The sequence below is a fragment of the Nyctibius grandis genome, chromosome 2 (genome assembly GCF_013368605.1).
Source record: "Nyctibius grandis isolate bNycGra1 chromosome 2, bNycGra1.pri, whole genome shotgun sequence".
NCBI lineage: Eukaryota > Metazoa > Chordata > Aves > Nyctibiiformes > Nyctibiidae > Nyctibius > Nyctibius grandis.
Genome location: NC_090659.1, coordinates 6,362,419 through 6,374,984, shown reverse-complemented (window position 1 = coordinate 6,374,984; position 12,566 = coordinate 6,362,419). Strand labels below are relative to the sequence as shown.

Below are 12,566 nucleotides of genomic sequence, written 5' to 3'. Positions count from 1 at the left end.
TGCCTCGCTGTACCTGCCATGTTTCTACTCCCTGCTCTGAAGCAGAGTAAGGCCATCCCCATTTTGCACGTGGGAAGCCAGTAACGACAGCCATATCTCTCTTGTGGGCAGGTTGCAACGCACCACACCACACAGCTGCAGCCACAAGGGCCAGGGCTTGCACCTGAGCCTGTTCCAGCCTGTGCTGGCTCCTCCCTACCTGGAAAGCAGCTGTACACAAATCTTAATCGCCTGGCAAAGTCACCCGAGAAGGCTGCATGGGTCTCCTCACGTCCCAGGCCAGCATCCCAAACAGATTTGCTCTTGCCTCACAGGCCAAGTTTCATGCTTGGAGCTTAAAAATAAGCCTCCAACTTTGCAGTAGACGTTTGTGAAGCCATGTGAGCTCTGCCCCGTTCTTTCTAGGCCTCAGCGGAGCCACAGGCTATGGCACAAGAGGGAGATGCCTGCTTCTTCCATGCCTCTGGGGCCTCTTTTTCCCTTTAACGCTTCAGATCACTCAACCCCAAGCAGCAACTTGGTTCTCTGAAAATTTGAGGGGGATCTTTCCACCTCCACAGAGGAGCAAAATTTCAGCTGCAATGCAATATGTGTTACCACAACACAGACTAAGCCACACCACAGAGAGCAAGTTACTGCTCCTCTTACCTCTCCACAGAGGACTTAGTCCTGCCTTGCTCTTGGTAAGGGCAGTTTCTGGATTGAAGCTACTGGCTTGGCTCAAAGCTCTTGAGAAGTGTTCATCCACTACTGAACCGATGTCTCCCTGGAAGTAAGTGAAAAGGACGCAGCGAGAGTTAAGGTACTCCATCTCAGCAGGCTGGTCTTTCTCATCCTCCTCTTGCTTGCTGGGAAGGGTCACTTCCAGGGACTCCTGCATCTTGTTGTATACAGCTAACTTCTTCTGGGATTAAAAACAAAACAAACAAGAGATGTATCACTGATGGCATTCAGTGCAAGCTCAACATCTGGTTTCCTTAAAGAAAAATAACCAAATACATTGAATATTCATTTCATAATTACAGTTGGAATACAGGGATATTTCACACAGACATTTCACAAATAAGAAATTATCAGCGCCACTCATAGTTTTGATTCCTCACACACAGATGGACCTGCTTCTCAGGCACGTTTCACAACCACAGTTTAACGGCAACGGCTTTCACTCCATACCTTGAAAAGGAAACAGTCTCTAACAATTGACTCCTGACTTCCCACCTGGAAAGGATATTCCCATCAGTACAGGCTACAGAGGCAGAGTCCAGCCCTGTGGAAGGGTGGCCAGATACGCAACGTTCGCATTTCACCCGTCTAGCTGAACATATACTGGGTTTTGCCAGCCGCGCTCCCCTAGTTGAGGGTACAGGGCCCTCTGGACTCCCCATATCCACTTGTTGCTGAAGGTGTAAAGAAGGGAGAATTTGGTCCTTCCTGAAAAATTTTCCACTGTATTATCAAAGTCCACAAAATACATAAATCCTCAATGCCAAGAAAATTTTTGTCACAGGAAGCTATACCTTAGGGTGGTGAGTAAAGTTGGGGGTGGGTTGAGGGGGTTTTTTGTGTTCGGTTAGTTTGGGGTGGGTTTTTGCTGTTGTTTTGGGGTTGGAGTGAAGGGATTTTTTCCCCTTTTCCTTTTTTCTTTTTATTTTTTAATCATCAGCTTCTGGAAAAAAAGGACAAAAATTCAAGTCATAAAAATTTAAACATGTGATCTGGGGGAAGAGGGGGATTGACAAGTCTGCAAACACATGCAAAAAAATCCGCCCCAAACCAAAAACACAGAGAAGCATGTAAAAAATACAGCCCGCACACAAGCCATCTGTGAATGGCTATTTCAGAATCTTCCCTCTCTCTCAAATCAAACCTAAATGTCAAAATAAATGTGTGTGAAGATCCAGTTTGCATGGAACATATTTTTCAGATGTTCCACTTTACAACTGTTTTCACAGAAAAAAAAACTCCCCACAACAGTCAAGCTGTAGGAATCACAGCTTTTAGCTAGCGAGCCATTTCCACAGCTTTTACACACAGGCAGCTTCAGGAACCCAAAACCAACTACAGCACATGTGTAGAAGTATTTCATAGCTTTTCTATAGTATTTACAGTTTCACTTATCTTTTATGGTTTGCTTGGCAACACTTCAGTGCCATCAGAATCTCTTTAAGTTTATGGCTTTTTTCCCTTTTTCCAAAGTTGTTCTAAATAAAAAGTCAAACAACTACACGGTTTATAAAGTTCCATATATACAATAAATAGGCTTGTCCGATTTAGAAATAACTGAAAGCCATTTTCCAATCTTGTGTACCATTAATATATTTACATGCTTTCTAAAATCACAAAAGCTGATACAAATTCTCCCATTGTGATACAAAATAGATACTCTCAGGCTAATTCTTAATTATAAATAGTTATGAAAAAAAATTAATTGTAAGAAAGAGCTATTTGACAAGTGGAACTAACACCTATAATGCAAAAGCTCATAGAAATTAAGCAGTGTATCTGACACTACAGTAGGTTAACTGATAAACATAGAACAGCTCAGTAACACCTTTAATTCTGATGCTGTTACACAAACGGCAATGAGGGATGTAAGTAATTTTATTTTATAGTTTGGGATATCTAGACAATAGTCTGGAATTCAAGTAAATCTGTGCTTCACAAAGCGAGTTATACCATGGCGCTGCTTAGCACAATATTACTTATTTAGACATACAGTTTTATCCCAAAATCCTATAATACAGAAAGAAAAACTGTGGGATTCACTTTTAAAAAAGAACGAACCAAAGATGGAAACTGCAAATTAAAACAGTTTTACTAGAAACTAATTGCTAAAAGGAAACATAGTCTGAGGCTCTGAAACTAATTTTTTCAAATGCAGAATTTGGGGTGACCTATACTTTTGTAAATGCTTTGTGCCTTCTGTAAACAAAGAAAGTCTCCTAATATTTGTTCTTGAAATGCTTACTAAGGTATCACTCATAGTGAGCTTCATGGTTTTGCCTAAGTAATCACGGAACAACGAGACCTTAGTAAGACAGAAACGGTTACAACGATATTGCATATACAGGAGATACATGCATTAGAAATCTGTAACACATTTACCTCAGTGACTTGATTGTTTTTAAAGGTGCGCCATAACCCAGATCCTCTTAAAAATGCAAGACAAGTGGTTGGGGAGGGTGTTTTATTCATTTTTGGGTTTGGTTGGGTTTTGGTTTTTACGTAGAGACGAAGTATGAAAGAGATCCTTTATAGAAGTCTAAATAGATATTGATACATTGATACCTACATCTTAGGCATAGTGTATGTGCCAGAGCTTGAATACACAAAACACATTTAAAAGTTGACTTCTATCATTATGGGTACACTATTTGTATTTATACTGTGAGTATGTAAATACATATAGAAGCACGCAATTATATACAGAAACACATCGTTTAATATAGCCCCTGGCTTGACTTGGTTATCAGGAAGGAAGTCTTTCAATGTTCCTATATGGAGGCTGGGGCTCAGGAAATTAAAACTTATCTCCAGAGTAGCTTCTCTGTGCAGGAATGTTCCCCCTTCCACAGCCTAAGAATCTCATTCATTTTCCATTTCAACCCTCTTCCCTCCCCTCCAGTCCATGGGCAGTCATTACAAGGTATTCGGAGTGCTTGTTAGTTTTGAAAACACCAAATCTGACTTCTTTTTTTTTTAATGTAAAAAAACCATGGTAGTGCTGATGGACAAGTACAAGGCCTTGTGTATGGACTGAAGTTATTTATAGTGAAAAGTTGTGTTTTGTGGTGAGATTTTGCAAAGGATCAGAGTTCTAAATTAAAAGATTTTTCAGAACTGCATCAAGCCTGTGATCAGATACAGATCTACTTAATTTATATTTCAGGAAGAAATTATAGCCTGTAATTATAGGACTCTAAGTAAGAGACTACAGTGAGATAAAGTGACTCAAGAAGATTTCCTTGTATGCAACGTATATACATCCTTTCCATTGCATACATCTTTCAATAATGTGTTTTCTCCCCCTAACTCCCTTAAAATACCTTGCCTGCACACAAATTCTGTCTTACTTGTTCTGACCTTAACAGTAATCTTCTCAGCATTTCTGACTGCGCTTGTGTGAGTGGAAAAGTATGCAAGATCATTAACTGCTGAATGAATTTGTCCCACCATCATGGGGTGGAGGGGTGGGGGGAATAAAACAAAACAAAACAAAGAACAGGTTAGGTTTTTGATAACTAATCTGGGCTAGCCCAGTTCCACGTTTTTCATATGAACAGTTCTGGCATATACTTAAGCAGCCAACAGTACCTGCAAGGTCTTCACAAAGAGTATTTTCTGACCAAACACAATGTTATTTCTTCCCTATGTTCAGATCTCCAATACTTTCATATATTCATGAATTCTACCTCTCTCTCCCTTAAAAACTAGAGACTGAGATTAAGCAGGCTCTGAAAAACAAAACAAACACACAAAATCTCATCTTGGCCAAGACCCAGAATACAGAATCAAAAGTCAGTTTAGCGAACTGGGAAATAAGGAAATCCAATGTCTATAGCACCTGATGCCAGCTTAGATAACAGACCCAAGTTCATGGCTGAAGGATGAATGCTACAACCTCTGGGTAAATAATGCTGTACAGCATGGGCTGAATTCAGCTTAAACCAACATTATTTTTGTTATTTCATATATTCACAAACAGGCTCTTCCAAAGACAATTTAAATTCTTACTGCAAGTTGTCTAACAAATGGAAACTAAAGGTCAAGAGCAAATCACCACTAATACAGCAATATTAAAGAGAAGGTTTATGCTGGATAAGCATCATCCTGTCTTCTGGAGGAAGAATGACCACTTTCAGACCAATAAAGCATGTGGTCCAAAATCTCACCAAAAAAAAAAAAAACCTCTTGAAGATGTCTATTATTTTCTGAGACACCCTATCCAGAACCAAGCAATACAGTTCTCATGCAGTGCAATTCTGGCCACATAAAAGTCAAAGGCAAAAGTCCAAATGACTTCAAGGGTCCCGGATCTCACCCAGGGTATCTGGTAAAAATGTCAGAACATTCCTCTTCGCCAATTGAAAAAAATTCACTTCCAGCTGAAACCAGCTAGTAGGCAGCAAAACAGAAAAACAACCAAGCACAGTTGAGAACGGAGAAAGTTCTAGTTTAGCCAAGTTTGAACCGAAAATTCAGGCAAGCTCTTATTTTACATATAAGCTGGTTGCCTATTCCTACAACTTATCTCCATACATGCCATCGTACAGCATATGGTCCTTTATGTTCCCAAGCATGAAAGTCTGGTGTGCCTGTGGCCACCTGTTACAGATTTTCCATTATGAGAGAAAGAACAGGAACCAAAAATAAAGAATAACTACACTGAGGAAACACTATATGACCCTGTCCTGAGAAAAAGGCTGTCATCTGACATAAGCTTCTGAGAAGGAATTTCAGCAACAAACTCGAGGCAAATCACGGACAGTCCTCCATTTGTGGAGCTGTCTGCCAAGCAGGCTCCTATTGATAACACAGAAAGTATTCAAGGAAGAAGACAATTTCAAGCAATCGGGGCATGGAATGCTGGGCCTGAAAGCGGTATTTACTGCATGCCCTGGAAACATGAAATGCTAACTTCTCCGCTCGCAAACTGAGAGCAAAGCCACGCACTTGCTTTCAGGTGAGCCACTGGATCTGCAGCAGTAGATCCTGGAGCTCCCGTTGTGCTCTGCTGATGGAGGGAAGCGGCAGAAAAACAATGAATTTTTACATCTTTTGCAGTACATCTAAACAGAGGTGTACTATTAAAGTGTAAAGCTCTATTTTTATGTAGATGCAGGGAAGTCAAATGGAATTTGGTCCCAATCAGAACGACAAAATAAAGCAAGCCAATTTTTTTAAATCAGCAATGTCTCACAGGATTAAACAAAACAAAACAACACAATAGCCCCCATACAGGGCAAAACTTAATCCAGGTTTTACATCATGTAATTCTGAGAGTAGCCTTTAAAGGTGAGTTATATAGGTCTGCTTCAGTTTCCAGTGAAGTCAGCAGCAGGGCAACCACCAGGCTTCAGAACAAGCCCTGAGAAAGTATCCTAACTACAGAAACTAAATGTGAGGCTACCTTCTGCTGTTATCTGCTGTGTTAGATACTGCGGACTGCCACGCACACACAGCACGAGTAAGATAAGCCTGTCCTCAAAGTTGTGAACATGTGGTACAAAGAAGTCTACTGAAAAACTAAGTTACAGTATGTGAATTAGGGTTTAGCTACAGCCAGCTGACACAACGTGACTCGTCCTTGTCTGCAATGCTGTTAGTTTGGAAGGAAGAGTTGGGTTTGTGACCTAATTTTAATGGAGACAAGCCCTTATCTGGAAAAAGTCTGTCTACAGCACTGCCAGCAGTGAGTCTGACTTGAGCATATCACAGCTCCTTATGCAAGACTTGATTTAGCAAGGACGGCGTTGGCTTAGCTCTCTACATCTACATACCATGGAGAAATTCCAAAACTACCATTTACTGTAACTTCCCATTTCAAAGGTCTTAAACTCAGCTGCTAGTGAGCCAGGGTGAATCCTACCTTAGCTCAGCTCCGCAGCTTGCTGTACCTAGATTGACGGGGCACGGCAAGACGTCACGGCGTTTCTCGTGCGCCACGAACACAACAGGATTCTTCACCGATTATGTGTTTGCAGAGTCTCTTCGAATGAGCAGCTCTGTTACACCCATTCCTCACCCAGCCCATAGGAAAGACAAAACTTACTGCTACAGCTGCACAGCCCCGCAGGAAAGAGTACGATGAAGAAGGTTTTAATTTCGCCATTCTGCAGGGCTTCACCCTCACGCAGGCACAGCTCCTTACCATGCACAAGAACACGTTCATATTCTAACTCCGGCACATACCACATACTCGCGCTGTCTTTTGGCAAAGGAATACAGAAACCCCGATTAATCTGTAGAATTAGGGCCACACCTCATTTTCATCAGTTCCTTCTGGCATCGTATGATCATGTATATAGCCATACTCCACTTACTTCCCTCCAGCAAACACCCTGGACTTCAGCAATCTCAAAGATCTAAGGTGCTAAGCCTCCACTCCCATTAACATTCAATAGGAATTCAGGCTCCAGCCCATTAAGCGCTTTTTTAAAAAAAATCCCATCTAAATTAATTTGCCAGCAAGTCCTTTCTTGGCTACGGCTTGGTGAAAGCAAAGCTTCCAGAAATTCTGCGTTTCTGTGCAAGGCAAAAATCAGTTCTGCGCTTATTTTAAGGGAGTGAAAACTATAGAAACAGGGATGTGGGAATAACTCCAGAGTGGGGTAACTTTAAAGAGGCATGATGGCCCATCCCCTAAAAAAAATGCCACTTCTGCACAACTCAGGTGCATGCTAGTCCATCATTTAAAAGCAATCCAAGATATGCTATTAAAAAAAAAACCCACAACGAAGAAGTTGATGACCATTCAAACCCCTTTCACTGCAGAGCGGTGACACAATGCCAGCCGCTTGCTGGAGACACTTCTCCTGACCCATGTATGCAGCACGCGACCTATAGAAACACGATGAGGTTACCTCTCCAGAGAGACACCACAGCCCAGAACTTGTCCCCATACATCTGCAGTGGCAGCTCCACGGCTAAGGAGCTTGCTTTGCTCTTCAAAGGATACCAAACTGATACCAAAAGCTGGCATAACCAATTACATGTTTGTGACAGATTTATTACAAATACTTACGAAGCTGCACAAGCTTTAGTTAGAATAACACACCTACATCTCCTCACACTGATAAGGAAAGGAAAGCCAACAGGAGCAGAGCACGAAGGAACCTTCTCTCTCAGAAAATAAACTATTTTACTGGGTACTGAAAGACTCCAGAGTAGTACGACAACACTGAAAAATGCTTCAATGGAGTCCTCGGATATTTCAAGAGCGAGCTCCACTTTATCAGCTCCAATGCAGAGCTTTATTTTTAAGATATCCCACTAATTCATCTTCCCTCGTTATTTTTAAACCACAGTTTTAATTCCAGCAAAGAAGAACATTCTTTAAAATCATCACCATCCTCACGAAGAGCGCAGGAGAGTTTTATATATTTAACACGTGTAAGAAGAAACAAAAACCTGGCAGCAGATTCTTCATCCTTCTTTCTTATGGTCTTTACTAGTTGATTAAACGTCCCTGACAGGACAGTTCTGAAGAAACAGAGACTTCCAAAATGTCATACATTACCCAAACAATAAATCTTTCCACTGCAACTATAGATGCATGAGGCATTCATTCTATGTTTACTTTTTTTTTATTTAAAAAGCATTTGATTCAGAGAAAATACATTAAATCCTCTAAAGTTTGCAGCTGCTAGAATTAGATGGTGCAACATTCTTAGTTCAGCAACAACAGCTTGGTTTTCCAGTCTGACATTTGTGAAGACCCTCCATCTCCACATATTTCAGGAAAATTGGTGCAAGCAGGATTAACTAAAGCAAATTGTCAATAACCCGTAGGATAGCAAGGCTTAGAATACTTTTTGGTGGTAACGGGATATATTGTGTTAGCCACGACTCACGAGCTGTACTGGCTCAACAGAGCTATCCACATTTCTTGCCTTGCATGTCTACCTCCACTTTTCTTAAATAGCATAACCCCCAAGAACTCAGTTTATTTGAAATGAAATTTCAAGAAACTTTGGCGTTCATTAAGGTGCCTCTGGGACTTTTCATATATGGTACTGCTTACAGCTGACGGAGAAACTTCGTGATTCTGTTTAAAAATAAAAAGCAATTGCACTTGAGCGTGACACAGCTGCTAGTGATCGTTTAATACATTTTCATGTACTATGTGTTCAACCCTCCAGATCTGGAAGAGAAATACAGCCAATCACCTACAGAGTTAAATGCCAAAAAGTTCACCAAAGTTTAAATTGCCGTTTTCTACTCTAGGTCTCTTAGTCAAAGAGCCAAGTTATTAGAGATTATTTAATTTTTTTCCCTCCAAATCATGCAGGCTAACAACCAGAGCTCCAGATATCAAAGTTTGTAACTAAAATTACCGAGTGGATGGAAGGTTCTGTAAGCTGTGACCTAGATTAGAGAAGAAATAATAACAAAGGCATGCTGCAACAGACAAAAATCACAAGTTTTCCAGAGCCCGCATTTACAGTGAACAACGTGAGCAACCTGGAAAAGTTTGCTGAGGTATCATTTCTGCTAATGGGCTCTCTCTCCCAGCAATCAAGAAAAAAAAACGTTAACACGCGATAGGAATTTTAATGTTTTAGCCCATGTTCGTGTCTCCCAGGCAAGTTGATATTAGGGGTCACTTCCCATGTACGGAGAAAACAATCTTCATGGATAATAATGATAAAACCTTATGGAATGCAGCAACAACCAAAAAATGTATTCTCAGATGACTACATTAGGGCCAAGTCAATATTAGTCGCACTTCACCCACGCACTGCATAGTCTAAAAATGCTGTCAGCCTGATAAGAATTTCCTGATTTTTTTTAAAAAAAAATACATCTGATCACCAAATTCAGCTGGAAACTCACCGGAGCCAATCTTCCAGGAGAGCCGGGGTGAGCGCGTCCGCGGGGAGCAGCGCGGGTCCCCTCCCGCCGCCGGTTCCAGCCGTGTGCGCGGCCGCGGAGCGCACCGCACCAGCGGACGGCAAAGGCGCAGCTCCGACGAGCGGGGAGGCTCGTCAAGTAAGGAGAGACAGCGGAGGACGAGGTGGGGCGGGGGGGAAGAAGGCGAGAAATAACTTTCTCCCCCTTCCCCATTCCAGCCGAGGAAGCCAACACCCACCCCTCAAATACAAAAATTTGGGGAAAAAATATTTTTCTTTTTAAAAAAAGGTCTTACCAGGCTCCACTGCTCTGGGGCACCCTCCCCAGCTCCCCGCATCTCCAAATCAGGCCGGGGGCTGCAGAGCGCATCGCTGGCTGGCCGGGGCGGAGGTCTCCGCCCCGGCCAGCCAGCGATGCGCTCTGCAGCCCGCTAAGGCGGAGTGGGGGGGGGTGCTCCCCAAAAAGCTCCCCCAGCCTCACGACTTGCGCGGTCCCCCGGGCGCAACCCTCCCCTCCCCGCGGCTCACCTGCGGGCAGCCCGCCGCGGGCGCGGCCACATAGCGGGGCGCCCCGCACGCCGCCGGGGCCGGCTGCTGCATGGCCACGTCCGAGCAGCTCATGGCCGCGGCCGCTCCGCGCCGCCTCCCCCTTCTTCTTCTTCTTCTTCCTCCTTCGTCTCCCTCTCCTCCGCGCAGGGCGGCGGCGGGGGGCCGCGCAGCCCCGGCTGCCAGCGCATCTTCGGCGGCAGCCGCGCTCCGCGCCCGCTCTTATAGCGCGGCGGCGGCGGCAGCGCGGGGCGAGCCGGCGGCGGCGGCTGCAGCGGCCGCGGGGGCGGGGACCGCGCCCCGCCCGACTCCCCCGCAGCGGCTCCGCGGGCGCGCAGCACCTGCGCCTCCCCCCCAGCCCTTCACGTCCCGGCGGCTGCCCTTCGCTTTGGGGCAGGTTTGGCCCCCGTGAACGTGTGTTTCGTTCGCTTTTGGTGCCAGTCCCCGTCGCTTCTGGCCGGGAGAGAGAAGCGCCTCGGTGCCGGGTTTGGGTCCATGAGAAGCTCGGCCAAGCCTAAGCAGCGTGGACTCTCCATAGCCAAGCGTCACCTGCAGCAGCCACGCTTCACCTCCCTCGGGATTCATCCTGGAAAATCATCTGGGAGGAAGGAGGAACCCACTTGTCCTACAGGAGGTGGCAGGATGGATGTATTTTCAACTAGCCTGGGAAGCCTGTCTTCCCTTCCCACATTTGGTACACAAGGATTTAAAAAAAAGAAAAAAAAGAAACCCCCCCCAAACCAATTAAGTGCATTGCTCTACTTGAAAAATATGCGGAAAACCAGGATCTAGTTGTAATGGCTCCAGCCCTACTCAAATATATTCATGGCCTACCACCCTCTGTATGCACATTTTTGCCTGCAAGCCACCCTACTGCAGTCCCGCACTCGAAGGCTTTCGATACCATTCCTCACATGGAAAAGACTACACATATGGCTTGTTAGCATTACCCCAGCTTATGAACCTGGGAATGGCTGCGCTTGTTTGCTTCTCATTTGGCCTAAGATGAATTATTTCAAATTTCTTTTTAAAAAAATTTGTTTGGGAGTTTACGTACATTTAATAGTGGCCAAAAATTGAAGCCTTCAATCAAAAATTCTAAATTTATACTCTCTCTTCTCTCTGTATATATACACACACACACACACATCTCCTTGGCCAGAACGGTGAGATGAATACACAAGGTTAAAATAGCTCTGTCTGACCCCACTAGGATTCCCTGTTTATAGAAAGCATTTCTCTGAAACATTCAACTGCAATACTTTGAGAAAAGATCCAATTTCCTGCAGGCACATTAACTTTAAAAAAAAAAAAAAAAAAAGTTTTGAGCATACGGATTTTAAGGTAGCTATATACTTTTTTTAATAGCACTCTGGTAATTTGTTCCTGTTGTATTTTGTATATCTACCTAAATGGATTCAATCTTAAGCGTTAACCTTTGCAGTCGCTCAGAAGTTTCCGCATGGGTACAATACACACACAGCACACGCTTTGCTATACCAAATATATGGGCTTCTGAACAGTTTCTTCAGGGAAACAGAAAACCCAAGTGCTGATTGCTATCTACAAATCTCCGGTCGATCTGGGCCCTATTAATTTCAGAAATCTCTTTCCCCTTGTTTCCTACTGCAACAACAACAAGCCTAAGGCAGAACATCATCCCGACAGCAAAGTTTGCAGGAGGCAGAGGCCGCTGATCGGCAATAACAAGTACCACCTTCTGAAGTTCGCTGTTCCTGGACACACGCCTGATCCTGACCTGGAGGGTTTTACCCAGAGCACAGGGCCAGGCTGCCTTCAGGCATTCCTCCGGCCGCTCGTCTCCTGGCACCCGGCCTCCTCGCGTTTGGACGACTGGCTGCTATCCACCCGCGCAGATCCTCTCAGGGAAGCTGTGCTGCTTGCTGCAAAGGATTGTGAAACATGTTTCCTGTTTTAGGGACGATGTTTTTTAGCACCATTCAGGCTGAGGTAAAACGCTTTCAGATGCAATGGCAATAAAGCCCGATGCTAGTTTATTGGGGGGAAAAAAGAAAAAAAAAACAAACCCAAAACAACACACTCCTACACTTAATAAATAGTAACAAAACAAGTCTGTGAAATCATGAACATGAACAAATTATTTCAATACCAATTGATCATTTTTAGGAGAAAATCCACTATCGGTCCTTAAAGCAGAACCAGACCAAAATAGAAAGTGATTTATCATCTACTATGCTAACAGAATGCATTGAGGTGGGTGTATATTAGTGATCACTTTACACCCAAGTACATGAGGCACTGGCAAGGATTTTACAGATGCGCTAACACAGATATCACTGTTTTCCACAAGATGCCAAAATGCTTCCATATTCAATTAGCACACATTCCTTATTATCGGATCTTGCCACAATTCCTATCAGATGCCTTCAGGCACGATACATCATGTCAAAAACCAGAACGGGACCA

At 43.7% G+C, this 12,566-nt stretch overlaps 1 protein-coding gene across 4 annotated transcripts in view; it reads right to left on the bottom strand.

Annotated features, from left to right (window-relative positions):
- Positions 1 to 10,345, bottom strand: part of VGLL3 (vestigial like family member 3) — a 108,317-nt gene extending 97,972 nt beyond the window's left edge. For 2 of the 4 annotated variants that reach the window (XM_068425484.1, XM_068425483.1), the window contains exons 1-2: positions 9,556 to 9,809; positions 649 to 901 (exon numbers count right to left, since the gene is read on the bottom strand). In XM_068425484.1, the coding sequence (XP_068281585.1) occupies positions 649 to 901; positions 9,556 to 9,786 (484 nt within the window). In that variant the 5' untranslated portion in view covers positions 9,787 to 9,809. Of the gene's footprint in view, positions 1 to 648; positions 905 to 9,555; positions 9,810 to 10,100 lie in introns of those variants that run through there. The other 2 variants (XM_068425485.1, XM_068425486.1) reach the window with 2 other exon arrangements.
- Positions 10,346 to 12,566: the final 2,221 nt, after the last annotated feature.